This window comes from Strix uralensis, chromosome 1 (assembly GCF_047716275.1).
Source record: "Strix uralensis isolate ZFMK-TIS-50842 chromosome 1, bStrUra1, whole genome shotgun sequence".
In the NCBI taxonomy this organism is placed as follows: Eukaryota; Metazoa; Chordata; class Aves; order Strigiformes; family Strigidae; genus Strix; species Strix uralensis.
The window spans coordinates 108,978,418-108,996,547 of record NC_133972.1 but is presented as its reverse complement, the minus strand read 5'-3'; the positions used below and the strand labels follow the sequence as shown (position 1 = coordinate 108,996,547).

The 18,130-nt window shown below is 42.1% G+C and overlaps 1 protein-coding gene and 1 long non-coding RNA gene across 7 annotated transcripts; both read left to right on the top strand.

Annotated features, from left to right (window-relative positions):
* Positions 1-193: 193 nt before the first annotated feature.
* LOC141946722 (uncharacterized) lies at positions 194-1,269 on the top strand. The gene is made up of 2 exons (XR_012629911.1): positions 194-424; positions 848-1,269. It is a non-coding gene; the product is annotated as an uncharacterized LOC141946722 (long non-coding RNA).
* A 9,282-nt stretch (positions 1,270-10,551) lies between these two features.
* Positions 10,552-16,736, top strand: GMNN (geminin DNA replication inhibitor). 6 transcript variants are annotated; one of them, XM_074876887.1, is made up of 7 exons: positions 10,552-10,647; positions 11,209-11,272; positions 13,110-13,208; positions 13,564-13,702; positions 14,369-14,451; positions 14,530-14,640; positions 16,241-16,736. In XM_074876887.1, the coding sequence occupies exons 2-7, from the start codon at positions 11,216-11,218 to the stop codon at positions 16,442-16,444; spliced, it is 693 nt and encodes a 230-aa protein (XP_074732988.1). In that variant the 5' UTR covers positions 10,552-10,647; positions 11,209-11,215; the 3' UTR covers positions 16,445-16,736. The 6 variants fall into 6 exon arrangements, with proteins under 6 accessions (XP_074732988.1, XP_074733007.1, XP_074733018.1 ...); XM_074876906.1 differs by having other exon boundaries at positions 10,608-10,689; XM_074876917.1 differs by lacking the exon at positions 10,552-10,647 and adding an exon at positions 10,676-10,694.
* The last annotated feature ends 1,394 nt before the right edge of the window (positions 16,737-18,130 follow it).

Below are 18,130 nucleotides of genomic sequence, written 5' to 3'. Positions count from 1 at the left end.
TCCTTTTCTGGAGCGGCACAGAAGAGAGAACAAGAAAGCGGAGCGTCTCCGAGCTGTCACCACAACAACAATCCGGGTCGCACTTCCCTGCTCCTTCCTCCCCCCCCCCACTGTCACCGCCCTCCTGTCCCACGTGATGCCGAGCGGGGCATGGCCGGCGGGACAAGAACCCGGATGGAGTTACTCAACGCAGTTCTGAGAAGGGAGGGGGCAGGGCAGGGCGGCAAAGGGGGCGGAAGGGAACGCCTCCTCTTCCCCCCACCCCCCGCGTGAGGTGGTATCTGCCCAAGGCAGCACCCCCCCCACCCCCACCCCCGCGCCAAACGCCTCTTCCACAAATTCGGTCCGTCTGTCCCCTGCCGCGGTCCCGGCGGGCACGAAGGGAATACTTTTTGTTTCAGCCTTAAGCGTCGCGATGTTATTGGTAAATACAGCTTTTCAGTCTTGTAGTGGCGCATGCTGTTTAGTTTCTTTCACTGGGGTTTGTATTCAGCCCGTTACACATATGTGAAGTAAACTGTAACTAAAAAAAACCAACCCCCCCCAATATTTACTAAAAGGTTACATGATGGTCTGTCTCTAGTACTGATCTCGCATGAGAAACCACCACACGGCCCGTGTATAACAATCAGTGCTCCTCCGTGGTGGTCATAATGCTTCCTGAGGGGAGGCTGGCTAAATTTTATAAATAAGTAATTGCTATTCCAGAGACACAAACCTAATCCTTGGAGAAAAGTAAGCATTTTTATTTCTCTACTACAAGGAAAGGCTTATACCTCCTTCCTTTCGCCTTGCCTGTAATGGAAGGGGAGCAGGGACACAGCTTACTTTTACCTGGGTTCTTTAGATGGGCAGGCCCGAAGCAAGTAGGAGGAATCGCCATCTTCCATGCCGGGCCCAGGCATTTGCTGGCCCACCCCTCCTGCCTCCCCTCAAGCATGCCAGAGAAAGCCTCGATTGCCAAAATTACCCAGGCTGAAGGTGATTCCAGACCGCCTGGCAGTGCAGGTTCACGCCATGCTGCACCACATCTGAGGGGATGGCAGCTCCCTGGTTTCTGCTACAGCGAGACACAGGCTGCTGGGGTGGGTGAAGGCATCTCTCCCACCTTCCCTCTGGAAGCTGGCGCCTATGACTCACCAGAACAGCCACGATATTAAAAAGATTACAAGCGGAAGACAAGCATGGGCACCGTCTATCTCATCTGATTGTGTTTTAAAGCCCACGCAGCATGGCAATGACAGTCTCCAATAAAATCCAGTAAATTTCAGTCTTTTTTTCCCCTGGTCTCCACTCTTACTTGTCTCTGCTGGTTTCATTTATTCTCTCCTGACCTTCATATTATGTCCCTTTAGTGCACCTTTCCTTTACACACTTTCCCTTGGACACCATGTCGACTTTCCTCCTGCCTGTCTTGTAGGTAGCTGCTGTGTCACAACCCTTACACCTCATTGTCTTCACCCAGTGTTAGTCAGGCCCTCCAATGCAAACACTCCATCTTGCCTTCCCTGTCACAGGAGTTATCCAGAACGCTCCCCTGTTGTTTGAACAGGAACAGAATAGAAACAGGTAATTTTTACCCACTCACAGGCAGCTGTTCACTTCTAATGGTAATGCCTATTGAAAATAACTCTTTATTTGGATGTAGAAAGCAAGGCATCTAAATAGGAGTATTACATTAGCTCTGCACTGCTGGGACTATTTCAAAATGCCAGCATTTTTTAACTGTAGTATCAGTCTGGCCTTAACGAGAGCTGTGTTTAGATACTCACTTTTTCAGTCAAAGCGGTTTTGTTTGCCCTGCTGCCCTGTACGGCATTTTGTGCTGCAGTCTGAAATTCTGTCTTGTGCCCGCTGCTATTTTAAGCCATGACTCACACTTGGCCTGTGACCCTCTTTGTGCCGGCACAGCCGATGCAAAGAAGGCCCTGCGCAGCAGCACTGCTTCAGGCCAGGGATTGCTCTGCCGCAGAAGGCCCTCCGAGGGAACTGATGCCTTGACTGCCTGTGGAGGAGAAAGGAAAGAGTTTTCTTCCAGCCCAGTAACTCCAGCTGCCCTCTCAAGTGCAGGGATGCAGCTACAGCTACCGCCCTTTGTCACAAGGGATCAGGCAGCTGCCCAGCCCCAGGTTGAGGAACGCGTCCAAAAAATTTTGTCAAATGTAGTGCTGGCACAAGAACAGTTTTTCTTCTGGAGGACTTTGTAGAAGAGCTATGAGGAAAGGAATATATATATTTAGAGGAAATATATATATATATATATATACACACACACCTAGAGGAAACAGTAGATCAAGTACAGAGTATTACACGTTAAGCAGCCACCACCTGTCTTCTGCAAACCCAGCTGCTTGAATCATTTCACAACATTTCAGAAGGGGATGGGGAACTGAAATCACTCCAGGTTCCTTGTGTATAGATTGCTGTTCCTCTTTATATAGATAGCTACCTCCCTTACCAAACTCAGAGATTTTTTTCTTTTCGCTCATTGGCTAGTAAAGATAACCTGACAACGTTTACACAAATGAGTACATCAGCCAATCAAAGTATGTTTATTATACATATATGTGCAGAAATATCTGCACTATTAAAGCCATGAGCAATAGCTGAGTCGTGTCCTACTTTAGAGTCGTGCTTTTCCTCCATCGTGCATAATGATGAAGCTCATATAGTAGAAAAATATCAGCACCTTAGTTAAAATATATATTAAGTAACATCTCTTACTGAATGCAGAGTTAAGACTTAGCAAAATAAATATTTATATGCTATTGATATTCTATTGACCAGGTAATTGTACATTATTGTTATGCTTCTTACTGGTTATGCAGTGTTGTATCATTTATAAGAGAGGCTTGTGTGCCTGAAAGCTCGTGTGTTTTGCAAATGTAACACTTGATCTAATGACAGACTGCCTCTCTTCAAATCTAGTTTAAAATGATGTAAGCTTTATCATTAAGAAGAGAGAAACGTGCGTGGTATACAAAACAAACCTGACAAGTAGGTTGTGGCTGTATATGCAAAATACATAATAGTTCTTTTTTTTAGGCTTTGATCCAATTAGCGCAGCAAAAATAGAGTTTCTTGTGCATGTTAAATCCAGGCTGAGCAAAACAGTCAGTAGAGTGGGTCAGCCTCTGCTTGGTTAACATAGCAGAGACGAATAAACTGGTGCCCTTGAGTCTTTCTCCCACTCCAAGCGAGGAGGACTTTGTACGTTACCATGTAGCTGAAGCTGTGTAGTCTTTGAGGAATCAAATGCACGCACATCCCGAGGGGCTTTGGTCTCTGCCGCGGGGGGTGACACTGTTCAGCTGTCATCCTGGAGAAATACAGTATCAGGCAGCGTGGGCAAGAGCCCATGTGCAGGTAGGAGAGACCTTGTCACAAAAATATATTCTTTGGGAGAGAAAGTGTTTTGAGTAATGCAGTTCTGAGAAGCACTGCAAGTTTGGAATGTCTGGTTGCTTGTGTATTTCTTCCTTTTCTGCTCTGAAAAATTTGTATTTTCTGTGCACCATTTTATTGTTTCCTTCAGGTTTTCAGTGAAATTAAGCACTGTAGGTTTTTTCACATTTCAGTTGCATAATAAACTGTGGGTTTTTTTCTGTAAATTAAAAAGGATTGAGAATTTTATAGAAACACCTTGATGGGGTTTTTTCCAAAATTTATGTGATTTTACAGTCTAACTCATGTTTTCAGAGTTAAATGTTTACTTATAAGCATGTGGGCGAGGTTGTACTCTGATGCCTCTGCTCTTAATTTCCAGTTTAATAATTAGTTACTTAAAACTTAATAATTTCTAGTTAATAATTAGTTTTTAACAGATTGTAGCAAATTGATCTGGGAAAAGTTCAGAAACGGATCTGGGAAAACTCGAACACCTTGGAAAGGATCTGTTGTCTCGTGAAATGGTTTCCTTCACCAGCCCTCAGTCCTTAAGCACTCAGTTAGGGAGAGATGGATTCTGTTATCTGCTGGTATTTTCTAAATTCAAACAAGACAAATTAGGTGGCAATTAAAACTCTTTATATACTTCAAAATATATTGTGATTGACTCTTTTCTGCCTTTAGAGAAAACATTAGTTTCTAAGACATAACAGGAATGCTTTTGTGTAGAGAAATGGCAATATTTATTGTGTAAAACATTCCTTATATCATGCTGTGGACAACTATATATCCACTGCACAGCTATCTGTACAATATTAAGCTTCATTCATCGCTTCCCTGTGTCCTGCCTTCTAGTTGTAGGGCTGTGGTCATAAAGCAGGCCATACATTCTTGGGCATGTGAGGTATTGAGCCTAACCTTTGGCTGAACTGTACCTACTATCTTGCTGGGTTTGTTCCATCTTAATAATTAGGGTGTGTGTGTGCGTGTCTATATATATATATACTTAAATACACTTGAATATGTGAGTTCTCATTTTCTGCTTGTCCAGTTTGTGCTTTCCTGACTCGTTTAGGAGTGCTGAGTATGTGCAGTTATGATGTCAAAAGTAACTAAAGGTTCTCAGTGCCTTTGCTGAGATGATAGCTTCCCCAAACACTGACACCAAATCAATTGCCTCTTTGAGTGTGGTAGCTGTGACTTTTTTAACAGCTTGGCCATTTGTTTTGTATAGCAAATGCATGTTCTGTTTCCGAAACTTTCCATTTATTTTGAAAATGTCTGAAATGCACATTAAAAACAAAGGATCCCTGCCTGCACTGTGTATATAAACCTGCAATTCAAAGTCCATTGCACAAAGTGTTTTGGTATCTGAAAGACTATTGACTCTTTGTCACCATGCTGTGTCATCTTTAATTTATGTTCTTAGTTAGTGATGTGCAATGCATTTGTCTTTATTAGACTGGTTTGATCTATCAAAACCAAAGATAGTCATGTTCCAATGTAGGTTTTGTGTTTGCTCAGCAGGTGCTTGCAAGAATAAAACTTGAAACGATTTATTTGTTCAGTCTGTAAATAATATTCTGAATACTTGTAGTCAACAGAACTGGAAGTAGCTTTAGATTAATAATTCCCAGCCTTTACAGAGAGTGGTTTATTTTTAAATCTTAAAGCACTACATAAACGATTTTTGTTTCATGGTAAATCTATAGCTGAGAAGCTTAGGACCTAACAGTATTTAAAGGGGTGTCTCAGTGACTCACACAGTACTTAACTAGGGAAAGATTCAGAAGGTGAGGTGTGGATTTTTCTTTTAACCTTTCACCTCTGAAGCACTAAGGATTACTATTCACAGGACGATCTTTTATTCTAATACAGGAAAATTGCAGGCTATCTGGAGAGATTTAATTAATAGCGGTGGCCATCATTGAAAACCAGCTTGCATTATGAATTATACCCGGATTGTGATGTGTATATATAAAATCCTTTCTACGGACAGAGTTTCATTAGCATGCAGCCTTCCGTGCTGATTAACCTAGGGGAAAGAAGACAAATCATGAACTTGTCGGGAACACACGAAACGCTCCTCTATACGACGTCACAGAAACAAGACGCTGAGGGAGGGGCTGCCTTAGGCAACGTGATGCCACGCTGCCACCTAGTGTCACCCGGCGGATTGCGGGGAGCCGATTTATCCCTTAAATAAATGGCCTTTCTATCTGACAGAAGGGAGGGGAGAACAGTGTCAAGGGACCCTGAGAGCCACAGCTCCTGTTTATTAATTCAGAGATCCCAAACCCAGCCTCGGGGCTTCCTTCCCTGGACCCTTTTGCAGGGCTAGCACCAGGAGCCGGGCCGAGATAAGACATTCACGTGCTTCAGAGGCACAACACTGACTCCCTTGATCCTCTCCACAGTAGTTCTCTGCATCTAAAACTAGCTACACAGTGTCTTACATTAAATGCTAATAAATAGGAAAGCATTTATGATATTTACGTAGTCATGTAATTTACAAAATACAAAATTACAATGTAATTTACATGCACTTAATGTAGCACGTAGAAATAAAAGAGTCCTTAAGCACCCCAGAACTAGATAATTATCTGTGGATTACAGTAAAGGCCTTGACGAAAGGCACAATGTGACTGTCAGGTAGAAATACTGTTTTGCCAGTACCCGATTCACATAGCTAAGTCCAAACTCTCTCAGTATAATGCTTAGGAAGTTTCCACACACAGGCGTCTAAGCAAGACTGGACTCCAGAGTTATTCGAGACTGGGTAGTGCCTTCTCACCTATTCCCATGTTCCCAGGCACATGAAGTCCTTCAAGAAGCTTTTTTTTTTTCAGTTGTCATTTGCTATAAAAACTGATAACATTTATCCATAGCAATGGAGTATAAAAGCTCTAAAAAGTACACATTCTCTACTGCCATGAATAATCTAACAAATTGGCTGAGCTCTATGGGAAACCTCGGTGTGTTTGCTTAGGCTCAATTGAAGTGCAAACAGTCATAAGTATTCATGACAGAGAGTCTTACTTTTTATGAAACAAACAAGCTGAAATGCATTATATTGCACTCAGTCTGAAGAACCACATATTCTGCTAACATTCAGTTGACAGATTTTTGCATGTAAAAATGCCATAACCCCTATTTAAATTTAACCTTCAGCCAAAAAAATGGGAATTATTACAATAAAGAAACCTGAAACCTTTTAGTGAGATTTTTTTATATATATATATATATATATATATAAAATTATACTAGTTTCCCACAGTTAAGACTGCGGACTATGAATAAGCTTCTAATAATCAGCTCTCAGTGTTCATTCTGACATGGTGAAGGGATTCTTTACAGACCTTTCAAACTGAAGCAACTGAACTGAAGGAAAACTGAGACACAGTGGTTCATAATAGGACATGTTCTTCAGCTGGATTAATTGAAGGAGTGGCAGCTTTGTAAAAAACATCCAGATAGTATGCCTCCAGCAAGGAACAAATTAAAAGGAAAAACAAACAGAACTGTCACATCAGAACCATCTCCCATTACCTCAGCCTGTTCCAATCATCAACATTTCCAAAGGCAGTTATTCCACTTCTGAACTGTAAACCTACCTGAAAACTTTTTATGAATTAAAATGAATTATTGAAAAGATAATCTTTGAGAAAGTTTCACTTGAAAACAGTATTACAAAAATTGTATCACAGTCATAAAATACACACATTGCCTTTTATGTATATAAATCTATGCATGCATATAATTTAAATGTTTTGTACATTGGCTTTTATATTGCATATTTATATTTCTATATAACAGTGCATAAAACACAAAAATAGGAAGGTTTCTATATTGTGTTTATGTATACATTACCTGTATCCAGATCTTTCTGAAAGGAGATCTAATGCTGGTAAGATTTATGTGTATATTTGACCAGAGTTTAGCATATCTGCTAGTGTTTTAGAATACGGAAATTTCAGATTTTCTTCTAGAATCAACAAGAATTAAATTAAGAGCGTGAATTTTTTTTTAGTACTGTAAGAGAACAATAGTAATTTAGACATTTCTGCACACATTATTTTCATTTTCTTGATAGAAGACAAAGATTACTGAGGTGATAGCTTGCTGATGACACTATATTATTCAAGGTAATAGAACAGAGCTGACTGACAAGCTGCAGAAGGGCACTATGGAATTGAGTAACTGGTGAATACAGCAGCCAAGGAAATTCAGTGTAGATAAATGTAAAAGAACATACATAGGAAAAAAAAATCTTAATTTCATATACTGAATGACAGACTTTGAACTGACCATCATTCAAGAATAAGGTCTCAGAGTTATGACAGACATTTCCACAAGAATGTCATCCCGATGTTCAACAGTGGTTAAAAAGGCAAATCAAACAGCATACAGTGCACTTTTAAGATGGAACACTGTTCACATAAGGGATGGCTAAGTAGACATGGGGGAGAGAACTGGAGGGGAATCTGTGTAACAGGGGCCTAGATGAGGACCAATTGTTTGTGGTGTCTTCCAGTACAAGGACTGGGGACATCAAGTGAAGCTATAGGAACTGGGTTCTAAAGAAAAACAAAAAGGAGGGGGTTCTTCAGACAATGGCTATTCGAGCTCTATAAGTACTTGCCAAAGGATATTGTGGACAATGAAAGGTTAAATGGATCAATGGGAGACTGAACAAGTTTATGCAAGAGAGATCAGCTTTATTTCCTTATCCTTGTTTAAAGATTTCCTAATTCATCATTTTTCATGTCCTGCCTTTCTTTCTTTCTTTCATTGGACCATGACATTCACCTTAAGATATTCTCGTGCCATACAGTTTATTTCCAAACAGAAGACTGACAGAGTGGCATGCTAAATAAATACTTTGATCTTGATAAATGGTCTGAAATCACAGAATCATAGATCATAGAATGGGTTGGAAGGGACCCTAAAGATCATCTAGTTCCAACCCCCCTGCCATGCACAGGGACACCTTCCACTAGACCAGGTTGCTCAAAGCCCCGTCCAACCTGGCCTTGAACACTTCCAGGGAGGGGGCAGCCACTTCTCTGGGTAACCTGTTCCAGCGTCTCACCACCCTCACAGGAAAGAATTTCTTCCTTAGATCTAATTTAAATCTACCCTCTTTCAGTTTAAAACCATTAGCCCTCATCCTATCCCTACACTCCCTGATAAAGAATCCCTCCCCAGCTTTCCCATAGCCCCCTTTAAGTACTGGAAGGCTGCTATAAGGTCCCTGGAGCCTTCTCTTCTCCAGGCTGAACAACCCCAACCATCTCAGCCTGTCTTCATCCCTCTGATAATCTTCATGGTCCTCCTCTGGACCCTGCTCAAGCCTTCTTATGCTGGGGACCCCAGAGCTGGACACAGTACTCCAGGTGGGGTCTCACGAGAGTGGAGTAGAGGATGAGCATCACCTCCCTCGACCTGCTGGCCACACTTCTCTTGATGCAGCCCAGGCCACCAAATTTGTCAGGCACGGTTTGCCCTTTAGTGAAGCCGTGTTGGCTGTCACCAATCACCTCCTTATTTTCCATGTGCCCTAGCACAGTTTTCAGGAGGATCCACTCCGTGATCTTGCCGGGCACAGAGGTGAGACTGACTAGCCTGTAGTTCCCCAGGTCTCCCCTTCTTCCCTTTTTAAAAATGAGGGTTATGTTTCCCCTTTTCCAGTCAGCAGGAACTTCACTGGACTGCCACAACTTCTCATATATGATGGACAGTGGCTTAGCCACTTCATCTGCCAGTTCCCTCAGGGCCCACAGATGCATATCATCAGGTCCCATGGACTTGTCCACCTTCAGGTTCCTTAGATGTTCTTGAACCTGATCTTCTCCTATGGTGGGCAGTTCTTCATTCTCCCAGTCCCCGCCTTTGCCTTCTGCATCTTGGATGGTTGGCTGGAGCCCTTGCCAGTGAAGACTGAGGCAAAAAAGTCATTGAGTACCTCGATCTTCTCCATATCCCAGGTAACCAGGTTTCCCATTTCCTTCTGCAGAGGGCCCACATTTTCCCTAGTCTTCCCTTTATCACCAACATACCTATAGAAGTTTTTCTTGTTGTCCTTTACCTCCCTGGCCAGATTTAATTATGTCAGGGTTTTGGCCTTCCTAACCAGATCCCTGGCTGCTTGGACAGTTTCTCTGTATTCCTCCCAGGCTATCTGTCCTTGCTTCCACCCTTCCACCCTACTTCTCTCTGTAATTATCCTAATTTCTAGTAGCTCCATCATATTGCCTGGAAAAAAAATGTTGATAGCTGCTCTAAGCTAGCTATGAGGCCTTGGTTGCAAGGAATGTGTCCTTAATTCTACAAATGTTTACTCACAAATCATAGAAGATACTATTTGCATAAATAAAAGATTAAACGTGCAAATATTTGCAAGAACATAATTGTAAAGTGGACTCTAACAAATTTAACATCATACCTTATGCATAATTGATGGAGAGTTGTAGTCTGTATCATATGTAAAATTATAGTTGTATATCACTTGCTGTGGCTTAACCGTGTTCATTTTCTTGCCCGGTTTTGCAGATTATACTGTATTTAGATAGGAGTGATGACAATAAAGTGGGTATGTAATTATATTTGGTTTGATACAACATCTTTTATAAAATACAACAAATTATGGGAGTGAGAAAGCAGCCAGAGACTTTGTATCTAGTTTTAAGCTCCAGGGAGATTTTTGAATATGGAGTGAGTAGACTGCCTATGCCATGTTGTACTAGCCAGGATGAGCACCAGGCAATGCACGCGTGTTTCATTTCCTACAGCTTCAGTTCAGGTGACTCCAGCCGAGGGGCCGATTGCACCAGACAGGCCTGTGCCCCCCTCCAAGGCACTGGCAGGGCCAGATACATATTCATAGCTGAGGTGTCTCATATCCCACTGCTGTACTCTTGAGTTTCCCCCTCCCCTTCCTCAGGGTGGAAAGCTCTCCCCAGAGCACCTGCAGCAGTATTCGATCTGCCCTCCCTCCTGCGGGTCTCGGCCCCCCTCAGGCCGCCCGCCCCGCCCTCTCTCTCCCCCGGCCACGCCCCCTCCTCCAGCCCCCGCCCTCCCGCCAGCCTCCCGCGGGGCGTGGCTCCGCCCGCGGGACGGGGGAGCGCGGCCTGCGATTGGCTGGGAGAGCGGCCGTCGGATCACGTGACGGTGCCTCCGCCCTCCGCGTTCCTTATAGCCGCACACCGGGCGGCTGGTGGGGGGCGCGCGCTGGCGGGAGCCGTGAGGGAGCGGCCGGTGGTGAGCGGGATCGGGGTTGTTCGCGGTCCCTGGGCGTGTGCGGTGAGGTTGGGGCGGCTCCGCTCCGTCTCGGTTGAGCCGTTGGGGGCAAGGGGGGGCCTTAGGCTTTCACGGCCGCGTTTGGGTCTTGGCGGGCTCGCGCTTCGCTTCCCCATTGGCCGCGCCGGGGAGAGGGGCGGAGCGATGCGGGCTGAGCTGGCGGGAACGGGAGGGTGCCGCCCCCCCGCCATCTTGGGTGTGCGTCTGTGGTAGCCCACCGTCCCAGTGGAAAACCTCAACGGGGCTGTGATTCGTGGTGGGCTAACGTGGCAGCGCTGGTGGCGGCGGCTCGGGGTGTCTCTTCAGGGCTTTGGGTTTCTAGCGCGCTTGCAGCTCCTATCTCGGGGCGGAACCCAAAGGGGCTCCACAGGCTCTGGAAGAGCCTGATGAGCACGCGATTCATGACTGAATTTTTAATGCTGTCGTAAGAGTTGATAAACTGAAATTGTAATATTCTGTAACGAGTGTCCTTGAGCTTCGGTTGCAGCCGGATGTTACTATCTCTTTTACTTTTTCTTCCAGTGATCCTATGAATTCCAAAATGAAAGAGAAACTGAGTGCAGAAGAATCATCAGGATCTTTGCAGGTATAGGCTTTAAAGTCTTGAAGCTAGAATATGGGAGCAGATAAGGGATAGGAAGTAGAAGATGAGATTTATTAAGAGTATCTAAAATACAGAATTTGCTTTGTTCTGAGGTTTGCACTCAATTCTCTGGGAAATGGTCCCTCTGACACAAGCTTTATATCCAGTGAAGGAGTACAGAGGGATCTGTTGCAATCTGCTTCCACCTGGCTTATGTCCGTTTGGCTTGAGTAACCTCCTGGCAGTTAGTGTGGCTTGGGAACATGCTGTCCTGCTTGGGCATAGAGGCTTATGACAACTTTTCTTATTGCTCAGCAAGTCCTTTTTACTTTGACACTGAGCTTGCTGGCTTTCCATGTGATTTTTTTTTAGGCGTTGGCTACTTGCCTTAGTTTGGTTACTGAGTCAGTCTGGTAAGGAGTTGTAGAGTGGGTTCTGTAGTCTGTCCTTTATAGGAACGAACTTACTACAAGCTAAATTTCCCTTGATTTCAGCATGCTTTAACAGAAGTATTCATGCAGGCAGTTCTGTTTCTGAAGTCACCCACATGAACCATAGTTGCCTTGGAATTGGTGGAAATGCTTAAAGGATTTAGGTTTTTAAGAGGTGACTAATAAGTTACTAAAGTTTATACCTCTTCCAGTCTCTTCTATTAAGAGTCAAGACTCTTTTTATTAAACTTTTTAATGTAGGATCTAATTGGAATTGTACAAGTACCATGTAAAATAGAGGCTAGTAGCCCTCTATCATGAGGGATAGGGTGATGGTAATGAAAATTTCTGGTATTGATGAAACTTGCCAATTGATAAGTCTGACTTAGACACATGGTAATTTTGTCCTATAGTGACTGTAGGGTATAAATTCCACAGTGTGGCTTTTGCGCTTTCAATGGGTTAACTCAAGTATTCGTCAATAATTTCTTGGCAGAGTATACTTAACTAACCTTCAATAGCAGCAAGAAGTGTCTGACACACGGTGTGATTCTTGTTCCCACAGCAGTTAGTGTTTGTCCTGTAGTTCAACAGTAGGATAATTGGTGGCAGAAACTGCCGTGGGAAAGGCGAACTCTTGTCATGTGAAGTGCAATGTGAATTGGTAACTTTCTCACGCTGCTGTGGCATTGTATTCTGGCTATTCTTGCTTGGTTGTCTGCCATTGTTTGCTGTCCCATGGTGGCAGTGTAACCAACCCAATCAGAAAGCTCTAATGCAGGAAATGGGTATTTATACATGACAGGAAAGGTGATAAACATACTGTTTATACAAAACAATAGCCTCTCTGGATCGAAGCAAGGAAGCTTTAGATCCATTTTAATGGATAATAGAACCAACACATCTGTTGAAATCGTCACCACTTGAGGGTTTGTTCACAGGTAACAAAAGCTGCCTGAAGTGATGTGTGTGATTTCACCACATAAACTTGCAATTGCACTTCCTTTTGTCTCTCCCCCTAAGTCTGATACTGCTCTTGTCAAATGCAACTTTGAGAGCTTCAGCTGAAGTTCACGTGTCACTGCACTATAGCTGGCTATGTTTTTGCTGTAAGACCTGTTCAAGTTCCTTTATGAAGGGTAAGGGTGTTCTAAGAGGAGGGACTGAGCATAGCTTCATGTGATTAAGATCCATCTCTGCTACGAATAATTAGATCCTCTTCTTTACACAAGCACAAGCCTTAACATAGACATATAGACATTATAAGGCTTGTGCATAGACATAACATCATCTTTTTTTTCTTGAAAAGATGAACCGTGGGTTACGTTAATGGAAGCATGACAGATTCCTAAGTTTCAGTTCATGTAGAGAAGAGTGGCAACCATCTGAAGCTTTATTTGTCTTTTCAGAAGTACCTCACAGACACCACATGCAGTGCTGCCCCAAGACGGACTCTTAAAATGATTCAGCCTTCAGCAACAGGTTGCCTGGTTGGCAGACGTAGTGAGGTATGAGTTTAAAAGATGTGTAATTATTTCTACGCGGTGAAATGCTTTTTAGCTTTTAACTGAAAACTAATAGATTTGAAAAATATGTATAATCCACTAAGTAGTATGATACAACTTAAGATTGCTATTATTTGAGTAATGAACAATATTAAAACCGAGCAATTTTGGAGTATTTCTGGAAAATGTTTGAGATTTTTCTTTTGCTAAACCTATGGGTATTGAGGAAGATGTCTGTAAACTAGAACTGTAATGTGAAGGAAGTAGGTCTTCCTACTGAGGAAGACTTCACTTGCAGCCGTGAGTGAGCAGACTTACAAGTTTGTATTTTTGTTAAACTTGCCTGTGTTTTATGCAGAAGAAATCTTTAGTCAAAAGGAAACTATGGAATAACAAGTTCACCTCAAAATCTTGTAAAGCTGAGGTGTCTGTGAACAAGGAGCAAGAAAATGAGAACATGAATGATGTCGTTCAGGCTATAGATCTCATGATAAAAGGTATGTGGTAATTCCTGAAATGTTTTCTTGCACTTATATTCCAGTGAGAGCCTAGTGTTTTAACTTGAAACACGGTTCCTTTGTCAGATAAGGGCTTTATGGCTTTTTTGCAATGCCTAGCAGGAATTGATACGTATCCTCTATAGTATAGTAAATACAGTATAGATATCTAATGTTTAAGAATGAGTTTATGGTAACCAGTAGCAGAGAACCATTGTGTGCAGCAGTGTTAAGAAGTCCTGTAGTTTGTTACTTTGGCTTGGTGCTGAGCTTTCAAGTGGCTCATAACTTGAAATGAAAGCCTGTCTTGGCTGAGTGCTGTGTGTGCAGTTTCTCAGAACTGTTAAGCCCAATATGGACAGTGACTTGGGAATAAGACTTATGTCTTCCACAAAGTACACATTAAGACTGACATTTGCAAATGTGACCATCTTGCAAAGCCTGCTGCAATGCTTGAAGCAGCTTCTTGAAGACTGCCTGTATAGCCATTAATACAGTGTAGTATCTGTTTTCTGTAACTTTAGGTCTTTAGTTGTAGATTTACAGCTAATCTCTGAGAATACACTACATAGTGAGCTCTTATCACAGTTTAGAGAACACTTGTATACTTAAGGTGATCTTAAGAATTCAGTCTTAGCACAGACTTATTGTAGCTTCTTACTTCAGGAAGTCCTTCATCTCAATATTGGAAAGAAGTGGCTGAAGAAAGGAGGAAGGCTCTGTATGAAGTGCTTCAAGAAAATGAAAAGGTAGCTAGTGAAAGACAATTAACTTCTTTACCACTGGATATTGTCTTCCTGTTTTAACACCTTTTTATTTCAACTCAGTTGCACAAAGAAATCGAACAGAAAGATGGTGAAATTGCCCGCCTAAAAGAAGAAAATGAAGAGCTAATGTCCCTTGCTGAACATGTGCATTATATGACCAGCTTGGTTGAGGTACTTAAAGGAATTTTTAGTTAATGTTGTAGGATGAAAATGTGAGAAACCAGCGAAGATTTTTAAGGAATCATGATTTCTGTTTTGTGTGTTTACACAACTTTTCATTTTAAATTACTGTCTCACCTGTTTCCTGCAGGATTGCTTTAATCCAGAGGCATAAAGCCCCTTCTAGGGGATGAGTTTTTCCACCTTGGAACCCACGGGAGTAATGAGAAAGTACTAAGAGCAATGTTTTCTGAAGGGGAGATTCAACCTTTTGTCTTAACAGAACAGGCTTTGCGTGTTAGAGATGGGGACAAGGGAAGGAAGCGTTCATTTTTCACTTTTCTGAGATGACTTAAAGTCAAATTTTTAGTAGGTTGTGTGTGGCTACTGGCTAAATGAAGTGTTTGTACTGGCTGTGTCCTTTGAGGAACTGAACTTGAAACGGGCACAAAGAGGTGCTCCCTTCTCCCTCTCACTGTTCCAACGCTCTTTAAAGTCAGGGTTTCACCAGGGACTTGCTGGTTTTGTGACTCAAAAGGGGCTACCACACAAAGTCTGTAGGGTTCATAAACCTGTAAATTTCAAAGAGCTTCCTCTGAGAATTCCTTGGGGTCAGGTAGTTGTCACTGATTCCATGCCTCCTCTCCCAGGAGTAGATTGTCTGTAACAGCCTCTGAAGCTGTGATAAATACATAGCCATGGAACTTTGATACTAAAATTACCATCTAGGTTGTTTTTGTAGGGATGAGAAGCTGGGTGCCTGGCAAGTACTTTGATTCTCTGATTAGCTGGGGAGGTGGAAACAAAATGGAAGACTATTGCAAGCAACTTGATTAATCAAGAAGTAAACTTGATCAACTTAATTTTCAGTTAGTGCAATTATTTAGATCAGTCTTGAAAGACTCCACTAATTTGCTACACTTGAAATTTTTTTTGGTGTTCAGGGAGTGCTGCCTGTTAGTGATAAGCCCATAGGCAGAAATTAAATGACTTAAGGATTTAAAGAACTAATGTAGTTGGAAACTTCTCTGCAGTTCCTCAACAGTCAAGTTCACTTATTAGTTGTAAGCTGCTCACTTCTGAGGCATTAATGAGCCTTAAGACATCAAACAAGCAAAAGCCTCAAGAGCAGCCTCTTACAGTCCTGTTTTTCTTCCTTGGATCAGATGAGATGAGGAACTTTTAATTTGATCATCAAGTGCTAGAAGCTGTTGGGTCTTATAGTTCATATAGACTTAATGTAGCTTCATTATCTCTGATGAAAAATAATGAACTGTTGTATAGTAACTTTTCTAAAATTAAACCTATATAGTACTATAGTAATATTTAGCTTGGGAAGATGTTTCCCATATTTTAGGTTGCCTAAGATAAAATGTGTCCTATGGAAGAACCTCTGGAGGACTTAACAGTCCACAAAGCAGCTGTGGTCTGTGAGTTAGAGGTAGCAATTTGAGTTGAACTCAAGTGTCTTAAGATTTTTGTGACTGAGGAATGTTTTAATTATATCAACAATCTCCAAATGAAGATAATTAGTTTGCTTAATTCAATATGCACAGTATGCACTGGCTATTAAGTAGAAAAAAATATTAAGTTCACTGTCTTCTGTTTCTAGAGGCTAACTGGGCAAGCACCTGACAATCTTGAGACACCAAAGAGTCTGGCTCTAGAGGAATCCAAACAAGAAAATGAAGAGCTTAACTGTGGAGATGATGCAGACAGCACTTCTTCAGAAGGGCCATCACAAGTATCATGTGGCTTAAGGGAGAGTATATCAGATCTTGCTTCAAAGGAAGCAAATAATTTGCAATTGGAGTGACAACCTTTAAATAAGCTTATGTGTGTGGCTTTTAATTGCAGTCTTCCTCTTGAAAGGATATACTAAAACTTCTCAGGTTTAGAAACGCTTGTGGAAGCATTACAGATGTTGGTTTTTAACTGGAATTACGTAGGAGTGGGAGTATCTGGATACTGTGTAGAAAGCCTACTACAGGCTGCACTTAGTTGCTTGTATAAAATGCAAATACTGTGTATTTCAAATTGTTGTGTAAATATCTGTTGGTCTGACATGATACATGAAAATTGATAAATAAATCTTTGCCTTACCAAAAGAGCCTCTTACTTGAGTGGGGAGTAGCTAGTTCTAGGCTTGTAAGTCAGTTGTGACTACTGCAGATAGAAGCTTTCAAGTTTTTTAGGGAGTACCTGGGCAGTTTTTAAACTCCTTAAGAGATTTCCGGAATTCTGGAGAACAGAGTGGTTTTGGTGGATAGGGAAAGCAAAATACAACTTGTGTGCTGTTGGTGAGGCTTCAGAAAGTCAAGAATGGGTAATAAGAGTCAAGATCTAAAGTTCAGACTTATGTTTTTCAGGGTTTTTAAGTAATTACCTCTGTCTTTTAAGGGAGTCTTTTCCAAGGTATATAGATGAAAGCTTAAGTAAGTAGAAGGTATTAGATGGTCTCTTTTAGAAATACATTTATTGGCTTATAAAGAAAAGGTGGAGTGTTCTTGCTCCTAGTAACAGCTGTACTGAACTAGGTGGAGACAAAGCAGCCAGTGCTTCAGAGCTATTCTGAAAGGAAACTCAATGTCTGTTTTCAAAGTACTGCTCTGGTATTTACCAAGAGATGAGGCACCTTTTTACTGAGCTGGTAATATTTTGAAGGGTTTACAGGGCTAAAAAGCACTCTAAAACTTTGAGGACCTTATCTGGCATCCATATGGGAGGAAAAATACTTGCAGTTGAAAGCACTGAGGTAGAAGGGGAGATTTTCCAGTCCTGAGTGAACTCGGCAGTTGTTTTGTGAGTAACAAGGTCTTCCCAGGATAGGCTTAAAAGATGGTGGCCGTTGTAATATCTTGTGAAGAGCTTCAAGTTGAGTGGCTTTCAGGAGGCAGAGATAACTGGAAGGATTCTGATTTGTGGAGCTATCAGGCCTTGCCAAAATGGGTGCTTCAGGGTATGCATGAACACACCCATGGAGCTATCAGATTGGCACCTTTAGTTTCCTTCTGTATCTTGCTCTCCTTGTGGGTGTCAGTAAGTTAATAGATGTTTCACAACTGAAATCAGTTGTGACATTCAGGGAATGTCAGAACCTTTGTAGGAAGTGATACTCCTGGATCCCATTTCACCTTGAATCTGGTAACTATAAGGTGAGGCATCATATTTTCCTGACAACTTTGTAAACAAGATTACACCTTCCAATGAGGGGGACTCTCATTTACAACTGAAACATAGCTATGTAACAGCTGAAAATCAACATCACTAAAGACAAATTTTATATCCAGCTAAATCACAGAGAAGATTCTGTCTAGCAGGATAAAATTATCAGTTCTGGAACCTAACTGCAGAATGTGATTCTTTCCCAGAAGTCATAAATGCTTTTGTGCACCAGCTTGACCAGCATGCCGACTCCTTTTCATTGCAGAGACTATGGCCACCATCTCATCTTTCACTGAGGCATCCTAAGGCTGCTCAGAAGTGGGTGCATCTACTGCAT

What these genes read in the sequence shown, in the direction of transcription:
- GMNN (XM_074876877.1), top strand. Translation starts at nt 11,073, where the DNA reads ATGAGCACGCGATTCATGACTGAATTTTTAATGCTGTC. An exon ending in TATAGATCTCATGATAAAAG is followed by an intron (nt 13,703 to 14,368) that starts GTATGTGGTAAT and finishes TTCTTACTTCAG; the next exon opens with GAAGTCCTTCATCTCAATAT. An exon ending in TGCTTCAAGAAAATGAAAAG is followed by an intron (nt 14,452 to 14,529) that starts GTAGCTAGTGAA and finishes ATTTCAACTCAG; the next exon opens with TTGCACAAAGAAATCGAACA.